Genomic DNA, 15,708 nt, shown 5'->3' on the forward strand with positions numbered 1-15,708 from the left:
TTCAAGTACTGAAACCTGCGGATACCACGTACCTACTTAGTTTTGAGATTTGTATGAAAAAATTACCATTTTTATAGAAACTATTCAAATCAAACTTTTCTCGTCAGTAGATATAGGCTATGTAAAAAGGTACACACAGGATAGTATGATACCTGTATATGTATTTTTCATTTAATTTAACAACAACCATTATTCCGTTTCATTCAACTCTCTACGGTCTAGTTATAAAATTCAACATCAATACCTATAATTGAAATTTGAAAAGCTTTAAACTAGGTAATTTTTCAATATAGAAAATTTGGAAAAATTACAACTAAAACCCTTACTTACTATCTTCTCAACAAGTTGATTTACAATGATTTACAAAATTGAGTTTTTACTCATGGGGCAGGTGAGGGGGATAAAGGCTCCCAATCTTGATTATAATACAGTGGCGTCGCTAGACAATCTGAACAGGTGTGTCAGTTTTCAAAATTATGAAACCAAGTTGTAAAATTTCCACCCCCCCCACCAAAATTCTCATTCTGACCCAAAAATGTTTTGTTTTTTTTTAATGATGTAAAGGTTTGTTCCTGTGAACTCTCTTGTCTCTCATTTTGTCAATTGTCATTCTTATGCACAGTATATGGATTTTGATCAGTTTATTACCATTGATTTTGCTTTGATTGTTGTTTTATTGCTCTTCCTTTGATTATCACCTCATCCTTCTTTGACGTAAGAATCAGTGCGAACGAATCAGTACAACCATTTAGCAAACCAAATTGCAAGTTCAAACTTTTTTTTATACTCAAGTAATTATAATTTGTAATTTTTTTTTTTTTTTGGAGAATGAACAGGTTAGCGACGCCAGTGTTATAATAATTCAAAAAAAAAGAGTGACTGTTCGATTTCAGTCAATTTTTTAAATGCATTTTCTTCAATATTAATAGTCCAGTAAAATAACCACCATTATTTCTGTCCTAACCCATCAGAGGGTTGACGCTGGAAGAGAGAAAGAGAGATTGCCCAAATTCGAAAACACCAAACTCAAGACTGACTGAATTTTACGTAAATCTGTTCAGAAGCTTGCGACGTTTGAAGAAAACGAATTTAAGAATCAATAGGTGATTAAAATTTGAAACCTTTAAAAGAGAATTTCCAGAAAAAGCTCAACCTCTCATGGTAAGCACAAAAGTTGAAAACTTTCATTCAATGATTTATATAAAAATTTCTTTGTTGATTAGGTAACCCTTACAAACAAATTTTCAAAATGAGATTTGGACACCCCTGGAAAGCCCAAGGGTCCTCAATAACTCAAAAAAAACTTTGTAACTGAAGTGACAATATTATGTTGATCTGATGTAACGTTAGAGCACTTCCCTTTCCTCCCTCACTTCATGAAAAATCAGCTGGGTAGGTAGAGGTACATACCTATAATAGGACTGTTGAAACAATAGCTCTATATCTATGCTGCAAAATCAGTGAACTGGCGAACAGACGACCATGAGAGGATAGACAGTTAGGTTAGTGACCTCAAGAAGCAACACAGACGGGAAGATGACTTTAAGTGGCCAGACAGGCAGACAGAAGACCTTTTGAAGTCATACTGACGAATGAATGACCTTAAGAGACCAGACAGACGACCTTGGGAAGCCAGACAGATGGGTCAATGACCTTTACAGCCTGGGCGGGTAGGTCAATTACCTCGAGAAGCCTCCTTGAGAGGACACAAAGACGGGTTAGTGACTTTTAGAGGCTAGACAGAATGAATGACGATTTTGCGTTGAACAACTTATGATGCATTTTCCAATTTTTATGAGATTATTCATCAAATTTTACTCAAATTTTGAAACATTTCTATTTTCAGTATGTTGAGGTAATTGTTTGATTTAATTCAACTAAGTAAGTAGGTAGAGGTGCCTATGTAAAAATCAATTTTTGTCTAGTTTTGCTCAATTTTTTTGAATATGAAAAGAAGAAGGTGTTGAAATTTTCAAGTATTTTAGGCTCTTATGCACCGCAGATGATACACCTGAACTATTAAAAAGTTCTCAGAAAGTTTCGGACCTCTACCTCCTCCCTCCCCTGTTCGCATTCCTCCATGCCCATATTTTTCTGTCCTTTTTCAGAAAGTTATTTTGTCCACAGTGAGGTGTTTGTGGTGTAAGCGATTTTAGTTCACATTTTCCTGAGGTTGTATGAATTTTTTTGCACGTATTGTAAAGAAACTTTCAATTTAGAAGCACCCCATTCGTGTTCAGACTATCAAAACTTCACTTTTCTCCATCTACTTTGGAGCAAATTCCCCAAATTTGCTTCTTTTTGAATAGATTTTTTCAAACACCTCTTGAAAAATTGTTGAAAATAATTACAATAAATTTTGAGGATTCAATCAAAATGGTAGCAATAAAAGTATTAATCGGGGCATTTCAACCGGATGGTTATAAAAATATACTTGATAAGTACCTAATCTATATTCTTCTGACTCGAGTAACGAAATGTCTCAAGGTCATAAAACCAAGGTACATTTTTTTCACTAAATTTTTTGCTCTAAAATTATCATAATCCAAATACGTAAACGCACGTATAAAAAATTACAAACATTACATCAATCACCCGGAAGAATGGTGTAGAATACATACAACTCGAAGATTTGGACACTTGACAAAATAATTTATTAGAACATGAATGCATCGGTGATTGAAGGTTTTCATACTAAAATGTATTGTAAACAGTAATGTTGTGGGCCGAAATTCCAATTTAAAGCTCGAGGAGCAGAAAGGTTAAAATTTACAACAGCTTGCAAAATTTTTTTACAGAAAGGTTTCCTCCCTCAATGTATTGAGGGTGTATAAGATAGATATCCAGAAATAACATCACGAAATATTTTCGGAATTTTGGGAGGATGATCTTATGAAAAATGTTTAAAGCTTAAGTATAAGCAATCAAAAAATACTATTGCGTAGACGAACTGGAAATTAAAAAAAAAACTTTCTGCAGCATTTATACATTTATATCGGTACCTATACTAATGTTTACGTATGGAAAAACTGAATATGAAAAAATTCGTCCTTCACCTCTTGCCTTTGATAACGATGGCGCGATAAATTGCGTTGAAGCTTATGGTCTTTGGGAACATTTGCAAAAACTTTACCCGCCAGAAAATTACAAAGCTTTTCAAAGCGGTTAACCCTTATTCAAAGGGAAATAATTAATTTTTTTACAACACTGTAGGGAGCAATATGCAGATACGTCGACGTATTTTATACCCAATATCTACCCAATACATTAATTTGTAGCGTTTCATCATTTTTAAAATGAATACGGTTTCGGCTTCTTCTCTTTTTTTTTTAAACATACGTCAATCTATAACGTACCCTAGAAGTTTATTTAAGTAATTGGATTTTTTTCGGCAGCAATCGAATACCTACATTTGTTGTATAAGCAACGAAATGATTCATTTTCAATGTCAGTGCGTTACAAATACGTCACGTCGAGTTTCTCACACGTAGATAAGTAAATAGGTGTCATGGTATTTTTATGAAATGACATTTTAACACGTAAGGAAAAGGCCTTTTATTTTTTTCAAACAAGTTACTTGCGTCATAGTTGGCGGTGTATCTTTTTTTGTATTCGATGAAATTAATCCACCAAAATCACAACGATCCTCGAGTACCAAGCTCATTTCGCCAAGATCTATTTCGCATAAGTTTTTGGACACTTGTATGCTCCTCGTTCATGGGCTCGCGAGTATATCGAAATAATTTTTCACATTTCGTAGCTGTGGTTAATCAAGAACGATGTTAGAGTGCTGATTAAATCTATAAGTTAAAACAAACCATTTAAATTTACGTCCACGTAGGTAGATTGTGTTAAAATAGGCCGACTTTTAATTGACACAGTGAAGCTGACCAAATCACGTCAGAGTACTGGAGACTTGGTTGAATCGTCGTTCAAGATGTTACGTCTTCGCGATTGTATAATGTTCAGATAATATAATAAGCCAAATGGGAACGAATATTAATTAATATAGTAGTAAAATTAGGCATCGTATTAATTGGATAATAAATTCATTATATATTCTGTCACAGTACTTTTGTACTTGGCATTGGCAAATATACCAAAATCCTTACCACCGAAGCCAGGAACAGAACGAAGTGGAAGAAAGTGAAATTAATTTCACTTCGTATATAACTTATTGACAGTTGATAATTTGATTTATTATTAATCTGTCGCAGAATTCGCTCAGTGTGGAGTATTTAGAGTTCAATTTTCTATTTTTTAGTTAATTTGTTTACCAAGCGAACGAACCCATGACCACGAATATGTACAATAAAGTAAGTCCGATATGATTTGTATTATTAGAATTATTAATCTTTTTTTTTCGTCGGTGGAATATTTTTCTTATGAATTGACGAATTTATTGTGCTAAAAAAAGTTTAATAGTTTTCCTATATCTATTTAAATCGAGTTCGTTTTTTTTTCAACTTGACCTTGAACTAAAACAGTTTTGGATGATTTTAATAGTCCTATTCAATGGCTTGACGTGTTGACAACTGAATCGAAATAGTGTTTCACTTATCGTAAGTTTCAATCTGACAAAATTAAATCAATGAATTGAGTACCTATCATCTATCTAATAAAATACTAATGTGATTTTGATGTTAGCAACAAGGCTGTTAATAACGTAGGTATACCTACATTTAATGAGTTAATTTTTTAAAGATCCTTTTGTTGAATGAATTAACGTTTTTCCAATCAGCACATTATTTATGATTAAATATTAACAACGTATAAGTAAGCCTACACCTACACTAGGTTTTTTTTTCGCTCAATAATTCATGGTAGGACTTGAATTCATCTCATAAAATTATTTGTAAAAATTCATTCGAATTATCTATTTCAAAAACGTAGGAAAATTATGTTTGGGTTTAAAATATTTTACCTACCTACTCGCAAGTATACTGAGCTAGGTAGATATATGTAGGTAGAGTCGCTAATACTTTGTCTTAAAGATTAATATCTATATGTACCTACCTAATGCCTATCACTTGCTAATTACTCGTGAAACAGTTTTACTCCCTAATTTACATTACTTACTTCACCTTCATTCCATAATTATTATTGAACACAATGATCAACATAATTTCAGCAATTTACTGTGACACTGATAATTTCTGAGGACGTAATTACTGAAAGCAGGAATACAAAATTGTTAATTCAGAGTATCTACCTAGGCACTCGAATTTTGATCAATTTAATCCAAGGTTTGAAAACAAAAAACGTAGGGAAAACTTGGAATGATGCATTATTTTAAAATAGTTTATGATGAGCAAAAAAATAGAAAAAAATTATGATTATGAACTTGGGAACTAAGCAAAAATTTGCAGTAAAATATAAATTAAAAAAAATTCACTGGGATTTATTTAATTTAAATTGAAAATTTGAAAAAATTTACAAACTTTACAACAATTGAAGTTTTTATAAATTTTATGGAGGTTTAAAATATGATTTAGCCAGATTTTAAAAGATGGCCAGAATCTTGAAATGGGACAATGTATAAAAAAATCGTGTTTTTTTCAATTCAGTAAATTTTAAAAATTCACAAAAATTCATCTAAACAAGTAAAACTAAAAATGGTTCAAAATCTCCGAGAAAAAGGGAAAATCCTAAAAAACTGTAACTAGGTAAAACTCACCGTGAAACAAAAATGTGAAAAAATTCCAAAATAGGTAGTGTTGTGGAAATGGAAAAATTTGATTAAAAAAAATCACAAAAAATTCACAAACCTTGCAATAATGGAATTGTTTTGCAAACTTCTGGTGAGTTGAACAAAAATCTGATTCAGATTTTGACAAGAACTTTCAGATTGGACAATGAATGTAAAAAATTCCACGTATAAAAAGTTCTTTTAGATCATTTTCGAGTGCGAGTTAAGCAAAAGTTCGATGAAAATCCAAATGAAAAGTATGACCACATTTTGAGATTTTGACAAAGATTTTGAGAATGAACTGTGAATATGAAATCATTATTCACATAATTTTTTTTTCGATTCATTTTTGAGAAACAATTAAGGTAACAAAATTTTCAAAATCATCACTAAAAATTGTTTTGAAATTCAGGAAAAAAATCGACAAAAGCTCAAGTATTTTACGAAATTCTAGTTGAAAATTTAAAAGAAAAAAAACATGCTGATTCAAATTTAATGACCTACGTTTTCTATTTCATTTAATTTTTTTAAATAATAATAACCTCAAAATTCTCATATGTATTAAGGTGGATCGCCAAAAAAATCAAGGATTTTGACCAAACTCAGTGAAGACGGAGACCATTCTGAATTGGTAGTCATTCAGAAAAACTTTTAGCTTTTAAGGCTCCTCTGGGCTCTGGATGTGATTTCTGAGTCCTCAAAAAAGGAATACGTTCGAAAAAATCGTGTTTTTTTTGCTCCAGTCTCCACCCAATGTCGTGGCAGCAGTGGCCAAAAATTCCTGCAGTTTTGTGCGTTAAGAAGAAATTATTTTCAAAATTCCTACGAATAATTCTATCCGAAAATGAGGGATTCGCCAAATATCATCATCTTGAAACTGAACCATTTTATCCAAAACAGGTTGGGTAAAGTTTAGAATTAAAAGAATACGATTTTTCGAAATCCCATTCTTGAAAACCCATGTCTTTCCAAAAAGGGCACTTTTGAAGCTGAAATTTCTTCCCTACCACTGATACTTTCAAGTTTCAACCCAAATTTTGGACATTTTTTCGATCAAAGAGTAAGTAAGTAAGTAAGTAAGTAAGTAAGTACGTAAAGTTCCCATCCCATTATAAATTCCATGAAATTCAAGACAAGACAAGACATTTATTTTTAAAGTGCTTACAACACAAGAATATTTTGGTTTTAAAAGCACTTATACTATTTTTTGAAAAATTAAACTAGATGGAGTAAATTATCATTTTTGATTAACTTAATAATATTATTAAAATTTAATTTATTATCAATGAATTTGTTTAAATCATCTTTTAGATTTTGAAGGTTTAAAAAGGGGCAAACAATCAAGTGGTTGTTATCAAAAATTACGTTACAATTACAACATAAGGGGGATTAATTTTTTTCAAAATATAATTATGAGTTAATCTAGTGTGACCAATTAAAAGTCTAGTAATTTTTGTTTGAGATCGACGATTAATACTTTTAATTTTGTTGAAGTTTCTGGGTTTGTGTGTGATAGATCTCAGCCAATTTGTTTGAGGAGTATCATTCCATTCTTGAGACCATAAAATTTTTATATTGTTCTTCACTGATGATTTAAAGTCTGATCTTTTTTTTTTTTTTTTTTTTTAGCATTTTGGAATTTAGAAAATGACTGTTGTGAAAGATAATAAATAATTAAATTTTTTCTCTCTCACCTCGTCTCGGAGGATGAATATTTCTCCCTGAAGTTTAGAATTTTAAAGTAAAAATAATAATACCTACCTATGTACTTACTGCCTAACAAATTATGCTCAATTTCTCCCCCTATAACGTACATGAGTATGAAAGTGGTCAATTTCAAGATACGAGGTATGCACTCCATAAAACAAACTTTATTTAGGTAGGCAGTCCAAGTGTAGAAAACAAACAAACTGGTACCGGAGATCAAAGCTCCACAATTTAAGAATTCAAACCACGTTCCATATCGGTAGATTTATATTGGTTAAGATGTAATCAAATCATTCATATTTTGTTTATCTCGATAAATTGTAAACGCGACAAATTCCTTCGAACGTTATTGTATGAAATCACATCTAATAAATTTTCATAAACTGATACCTACCTACGTTAAACACATTCGCGAAAATTATCACACGAGTGATGTCAACCCGCCCGGAAGTAAACAAAGCATTAGACGAATAACAATTGATGAATTTCATAATACACGTGTACGATGAATCGTTTATTAACTCATTCATCTTTATTTCAGGCGCTCACGGTGTGCGTGGCGTTAGCCATGGCAATGATTACAGAAGCCACATTTTCACATCACGCTACAATCCATCATCACTACATAGCGCCACCATCACCTACATTTACATCATTACCACCGCCATCTCCGCCACCAACCGCACCACTTCCTGTAGTACCAGCTGCCTCTGCTCCAATTCCCGCGATTCCGGCACCAGCTCCAGTACCTGTGGTTCCTGCAGCGGCACCAGCGCCACTTCCTGTTGTTCCTGCTGCTTCTGCTCCAATTCCTTTTGTTCCTGCGGCCACTCCTCCGTTTCCTTTTGTTCCTACTGCCACTGCACCATTTCCTTTTGTTCCTGCAGCGACCCCACTCCCCACAATACCCGCAGCTGGCCCTCTTCCATTCGTTCCAGTCGCCAGGCCACTAATTCCCCCTCCAGCACCACTACCTGTTTTCCCCGCACCTGCTCCATTTCCTGTGATTCCTGCTGCGGCGCCAATTCCTGCACTTCCGGTGACGCCTAAAGTTTTACGATTCGCTCCTCCGAGCGTGCCACCTTATGCTTATTCGGTGAACATTGTGACGAGAGCTTTGTCTCCTCCGCCACCTTATGTGCTGCCTCCATTTGGAGTTGCTTCTCCTGCACCGTTTCCTTTGCCAACGTACGCGTACAATTATAATAATTACTGGAGAAGATAAACTATCGTAAGGAACTCGTCGTACTTTCATACTTTCGCATGTTATAGACTGATATTTAGTAAAATGTAAACACGCGAAATGCGTATTAAGTTTTAAACCTAGACCAGAATTAGCCCGTCAAAACCGGGTGTTAAAAGGGAATTTAATTAGTCGCATTGTTTATTACCAAGTTTACACGTTTTATGATACCACGACCATGTTAGATGTTTACGTCGTATAGCGTAAATACGCAAACCCCAAACCGCGTTTGTAACCACAATCGCGAATAATCTTTGTTGCTATAGCGATACAACCAATAATATCAACCTTCCATATACCTCATCCTCGTTAAGGAACTAAATACCAGGTATGGAAATACGCCATCTTTGGATATAGAAAAAAAATTTTAAGGACTCAATTTATTAATAATACCGCCAATTTACATTATTTTTTTACTTCATATTCATTTTAATACACAAAATAAACATTTTCCCACCATTTTTTTGATTTCATTTCTTTATATGACTGAAATGAAAAAATCACATCACCGTCAAAACTACGAAATCTATATCCAAAGATGGCGTATTTCCATACCTGGTATTTAGTTCCTTAATCCTCGTATGTGAACCATACACTCTCGCGGATACTTAGAGATTTCAAATTTTCCTCGAGTCGGTGTTCTATTTTTTATTTATTTTTAATAATCGAAATTATTAAAGGAATTCAATTCGAAAGAATTTTGAAACATCGTCCATTGTGTACCTACACCCTCACTACACCCACATTTGACTGATCCTTTTCACGACGTTGGTAGGTACTTTTTTCTCATTTACCAAAAAGTAGAAATGTTTAGGTTGGAAAATTTCGCGTCGAAATATTTCGGTAATATTTTCTACATCAAATATCTTACGTAGGGTGTTATTAGCAAAATTCCATCGCGTAATAATTCAAGCAACTGCGATACAAATTTTGGTCAAGGATGAAGGTCTAAATAAGGAGACTCAGTTTGAAAATCGAACGCAACTCGCAGATAATCGAATTGATTATATCAAAGTACAGTTTTGCATTCATCCGTGAATTTATTTCCAGCATGAACTTGATAATACAATTTGTACTAGTCATAAGTAAAATAATTCACGCTTCAGTACTTTTCTATCTGTTAAAATCACAACTGCGAGTCTGTGAAAGCATTCCACTCTTATTCACCTTCGTTTCTTCTCTAGATTATGAAAAAAAATTCCTCCATGATGATGTAACTTTTAAAAGAAACAAAATTTCATTTTGAAATATATGCTTTTAAAGGTTACCTACTCATACATCTATACATTATTGACAGCAATTACATAGGTAATTTATGTCGCTCGTCTGTGTAAATTATGGTCAAAAAAAGATTACACTTAATTACTTTCAATAAATATTGTAATTAGGTTAAGTATATTATCGTAATTTCAGGGTTAATGTTTTCATTTTTTTAATACATACATGTTCAAAAGCGTAGGATTTTTCTTTTAAAAATAAGATTTTTTTGAAAAACTTGTATACCTAATTTTATACAAATAAAACTGTCTTAATGAGATGATTTTCCATATTTTTCTTACCTACTTATTCCAATTTATTATGTTATTATTAGAAACCGAAAAAATATACAACAAAAATAGGTACCTACAATCCTACATAAAGCCTAATTGGTGAATTTATTTTTGAAAAATCATAGAAAATGGCGCAGTAGGAAATTATGTATTTTTATAAGAAATCATCAAAACAACATAGTGAATATGAAAATATACGCCAATATACGTTAAAGTGTTCCCACAAAAATATAAACAACAAGAAAACAATGTACGAAAAAAAAATTCTCTTTTAAATGGTAACTGCCTAGACCTTGTAGAAAATCGTCATTTTATTATTCATAGCACGTTTAAGGCGATTTCTACATATGATTGAGAGAAAGAAAGCAAATTTTCATGTCAAGTTTTTCTTTTTACCAGACACGAGTACGAGTATACATGAAAGTGAAAAAATACTACGAATGGTTGACAGGAAGGGTAGGTAGCGTTGTTCTATTTTCCTGAATATGGTACTGACTGGGTAACGTATTTTCATATTTATACGGATCACTCGTACAGAATTTTAAGGGGTTAAATATTTGATAAACAGGTAGGTATAGGTTTGTATAGGAAGGTACGTAATGCTTACGTATGTCGTAAGTATATCTTGAAAATTGCGTAGCATATTAATCGACATGTTGGTTTTCAAGTTACCTAATTTTTTTTTTTTGAAAATAAATGTATGCCTCTGTCAGGCTCAATAATGCCTTATTTACCTACGAGTAATTTTCATCATAGGTGCTACAAAGTAATGGAGTCTGTATCGTTCAAATTTCATGAACTTACCCAAAATCGTTTCACGAAGACTTTTATGTCATTTTTCTCAATTAATACGTACCTGCCTACCTAATATGGAATCCCACATTGTTATTTCGGATTAATTTTACGTCACAGATTCAAACAAAACCGGGTGTCCATTTTTCAACATTCAGAAATTTAGACCGTGAATAAAATTTCAATCGCCACCATAATTTCACCTCTGAAAGAAGTAACCAAAAGTGCAGTTTAAGAGCTGAAAATACGTTTTTTGTCCAGAACACATGTTTGAAAAAATTTTCCACGAATAGCCCTTGTACAGGAGAGTCTAGCATCCCTGCGAGTTTTTTTTTTAAATCGGCTGATAACTGCCAAAGTTGGAAATTTTAAACTGAAATTGAATTTATTATCATTTGAAGAGGGTAGAAATGATTTGACAATCTAAAAATTTTATCACAAGGGTTTTGGACCATACTGCACAGCTTCCGCTGGTTAGTTTGAAAATCCAAGGATGATGCCAAATCGCCCATTTTACTCCGCAATGCTCCTTTGGCGCTTCCAACTTGAAATTCAGTCGTATCAAAAAGCTTATCAAGTTTTTTTTTAATAAAAAAATAAATAATTTGAAAAAAAAAAAACTATTTAGGTAAGTATCTGAAACTTTTCCATTTTTTTATCAGAATTCTTCTATATGTACAACGCTTTTTTTCAAAAAAAAATCTCCCCAGGCCCACTCAGCTATTTTAATCTCATCTTATACTTACCTCTTATAATTTCTCCTTAAATTGGAAAAAACCAAGAAATGGATAAATTTCGACAAATAAGATGTTTACATTTTATTTCTGTGTCAGAATTTTTCAAAAAGAAAAATCAAAAGAGAGCATTTATCAGCCCCTCTCCAGAAACGTTGGTCTCCTCGCGTGCAGCCACCACCTCTCTCAACAAAATTTAAAAGAATCAAAAATTGAAGTCTGTAAACAATTTTTGGTCCCTTTCTAAATAATCAAGAAAAAATCTTCCATTGGTCCCCATTGATGACTATTTTCTTATTTTTCTGTACTTTTGAAAATTTTCAACCTCTTTCCCCATCAAAAAACCCCAAGTACAAAATGTGAAATCTTCAAAATTTTTGGATCACCCCTTCCATCTGACCTATTCAGAGATGTAAAATGTTGAACTTAGGCGTTCACGGTCACTTCACTAAGGTTGTAACGGTGGGAACAGCTCAAAAGAAATTGGAGATGATTTTGCACCAAAACTAACCATTTAGTCGAATTTCGTTCAATTTCGTTGGTAATTCAGCCTAAACATGAAATTCGACACTCGAAAATCGAACTGATCATTTATTTTTTGAAATACATACTTTTTTGACCAACCAAAAAATGTTCACACTTAACAGAATACCAGCCACACAACACAATTTTTTCAAGTGCAAATTCTATTTTTCTTTGTTCAATACCTAATCTTTCTAAGTTTTTCCATAAATGCTCACAGGTACCTACTACCTACCTATTTGAAAACTGAAACATCTCCTAAAAAAAAAAAAAAGATCGATGGAGTATTAATTTGTACGCCTACGTTTAGCACGATAATCGTAGTTCAAATCGTGACATTGGGCACTTGTGAGCCATATAAGTGCATTTGTAAATATTAATACCCAGAATCTGACAAAAATTTCGTATTTTTGTCAAGGTAAGTACCTACTCGAAATGAAATTTCGAATATATTCTGGTAAGATAGCAATGTACGAAATGATTCGATGTAGAAATATACGAATGTTTGACTTCTCAAGTAGTACAGACGACATTTTTAAACGAAATACGACGGTATTTTAAAATGATCTAAAAATTGCCATCATACAAAATATACGATATCTTACCTACACTGGTATTCGCAGACGTCGGAAAAAAGTAGGCGTTCGGTTACCTACGTTAGACATGTCACGTATACGAGATTGAACCATATGACCTTTCTTACATGAGATGTGACGAGTGTAATTTTATTATATATTTCAATAGGTTTTTCGTCAATGACTGTCTGATGAGGGAAACTTTCATATACATTGCCTCGTGTACACACAATTAAATTTTATACCATTAGATACCTACTAGCTGTTTACCTATAGCAGAGTGTTTTGGACGAAAATTTAATCACGGTTTGTATGAACTTCGTTTCGAGAGAACTTTATTTAATCACCAAACGTTGGTTGGTTATTTTCTCATAAACAAATTAACACGCACCACGTTTAATTGTCTCTAATAATTTACCACTGTCAAATGAACACTTGCCTATAATTGATAAAAGAAAATCGTACAGTAGGTAGGTATCAAGGAAAAATAGTTTGCGAACTCGTACATGCACTTCGGTCATAATGAAAATTTACTCATCTTACAAAATTATAAGAGCCACACCAAGCGTCCACATGTTGACTCGTACACAACTAGACGAATTAATGAACCAGAATTGGTCAGATAGATTGGATAATGCAGTCGTAGTTACTCGTAAGTAGGTACGTAGGGTATATTTGTGTACCTACAAATCGAAGGTACACGTACGTACTTATATTGAATAACAATACAGAACAATGTAACTGATATTGCGCATTTTAATCATCTAATTCCCTCCCAAAAAAATCTGGCACATTAACAATTCACTGGCCTACAAAAAATTCCATCCAATCAGAAATATAATCTTCGTAAAGCGAATTATTAGACAGTCGTGCAGTCAAAAAATAGCGCAAACTTTCAGGGGGAGAAAAAAAAGCACAAACTGAAATCTCAACTTCAACTTTCGCGCTCGTGATCAAATATTAACATTAGCTCAACTCCGTTAAGAATTATTTTTAGGTAGGTATATATATAAAATATTTAAACAACCTACTAACCCAGCGATCGAGAGAAATAGTTTTTTCTCTCAAACCCTTAGTTTCGATACCTAACTATATTTTTCTCCTTTTTAATGAACGCTTAGAGATAGATTTTACGAGGATATAATTAAAATCATTCGTGCTATTTGTTCACGAGGAAAATTTTTCTAATGAGTTTCGCAAAAAAAAGTTTGCAACCCTTTGGAAATAAACCCATCATCTTTTAATCATCATTCGGTAGGGTTCTGTAGTAAGTATTTTCCAACGTTTAGTTTATACTATACACACAAGGTAAGTAATATTTTGGCCAAGTTTTAATCAAAAGTTTAGCATTCATCGTTACCAACTTTTCAATCTGTAAATACAAATACGAATCGTTTCTTACATATTTTCATCGCCTATACCGAATAAGTTCATAAGCAGGTGAAAAATGTGATCTTAAAGTTCACAAATGCGGCAAGGAAGTATGTAAAATAAACCTTAATTTGGTGTAAAAGAACAGACGACTTTAACTAGGGAGTGACACAAAGTATTTCCAAGTCAAAAATAACGCAAAACCTTGTTATTTCTTCGCTTTTAATTGTTCTTCAACGACTGTTTTCTTTTTAAAATGATTTCTATTTCAAATATTTACGATTTTCAAACTATGTACTTCACAACTTTCCAAAAATTTCTGTGTGGTGAATTTTGATTAAAAAGCATCCACATCTATTCGAGCTCTTTCAAGTTTGATAGGTACATTTCCAAACATAGGTACCTGAATATTAAATCAAAATCTCATTCCCAAGTTTTGGATTTTTTTGCAAATTCTATCGCTCAATAATCAAGCAACTTTTAAGTTCGAGTTGAATTTTCTTGTACTTACAAAAAAAAGTTCGTTTTTAAATCCTTCAAGATTTGTTGAACTTCTCAGAATCTACGTTCAATGACCTTTTAAAATTTGTTGCAATCTTTCAATCTGTGAGTCGGCGACTGTTCAACAGAAAGTCTCCATCGGAGCTGAACATTAACAAATTTTTGAACCCCCCCCCCCTTTCTCCTTTGAGGACTGGGAGATAACTGATGACGTTTTCCTTATTTATTGGATAGTTCGATTTTGTAAAAAGATTAGAGTGAAGTCATGTGACGTGACGTTGAAAACTGTATTTTTTAGTCAAATTGCATCAAAATCATTTTTCTTGGAATCCATCACTTTTTTAAACCTATAACCCTGAGGTATAATGGTGTACTCCCTTCTTCTCTCCCTCCCTCCCTCCCTCCCTCCCTCCCTCTCTTCCCCCTTTCCCTCCAAAGGAAATCTATAGACTAGCTAAATTTTACTCGTAACTACATTTTTTCGTCACGAAATCAAGAATACAATTTTTTTTCAAATTCAACTTTCTAAAATCTAGTCAAAATTTCAAACTTTTGATAAATTGAACAAGATATTGAATCGTGAAAAAAAAAGAATAACGAGTTAAATACGCAGCCTAACCTTAAAATGGCTTCTTGCAGCACTCCATTGAATTTTTTAAAGTTTCATTTTTCCTAAAAAATTGAAGGCACTTGAAATTTTGTTGAATCATCACGAAAATGTTTAAAATTTGGAATATGCTGAAAATTGGCATAAAGAAAGCGTAAAATGGGTTAGAAACATTTATTACAAAAAATGCACAATTTTTGTCAACTTCGAAGTTAATAAAACATAATATAGGTACGTACGTACTTGTACCTACCATAGAATTGGTAAGTATTTTTCATAAAATTGAAAACCTTCACCATTTTGATCCCAAAAAGTCAAAAATTGAGCTAAACTGCGAGAATCTTGAAATTTGAGATAATTCTTTCTGGTAGATGGTGTGATTGTGATGATTGGTTCTAAAATCATCTTTCACCATTG

At 32.8% G+C, this 15,708-nt stretch overlaps 2 protein-coding genes across 2 annotated transcripts in view; one reads left to right on the forward strand and one right to left on the reverse strand.

Annotated features, from left to right (window-relative positions):
• Nucleotides 1-15,708, reverse strand: part of LOC135839579 (calphotin-like) — a 101,671-nt gene that overhangs the window by 16,053 nt on the left and 69,910 nt on the right. The gene's annotated exons all lie outside the window — the stretch shown is intronic.
• LOC135840568 (uncharacterized) lies at nt 4,209-10,179 on the forward strand. The gene is made up of 2 exons (XM_065357174.1): nt 4,209-4,316; nt 7,938-10,179. The coding sequence occupies exons 1-2, from the start codon at nt 4,293-4,295 to the stop codon at nt 8,619-8,621; spliced, it is 708 nt and encodes a 235-aa protein (XP_065213246.1). The 5' UTR covers nt 4,209-4,292; the 3' UTR covers nt 8,622-10,179.

Source organism: Planococcus citri, chromosome 3 (assembly GCF_950023065.1).
Source record: "Planococcus citri chromosome 3, ihPlaCitr1.1, whole genome shotgun sequence".
In the NCBI taxonomy this organism is placed as follows: domain Eukaryota; kingdom Metazoa; phylum Arthropoda; class Insecta; order Hemiptera; family Pseudococcidae; genus Planococcus; species Planococcus citri.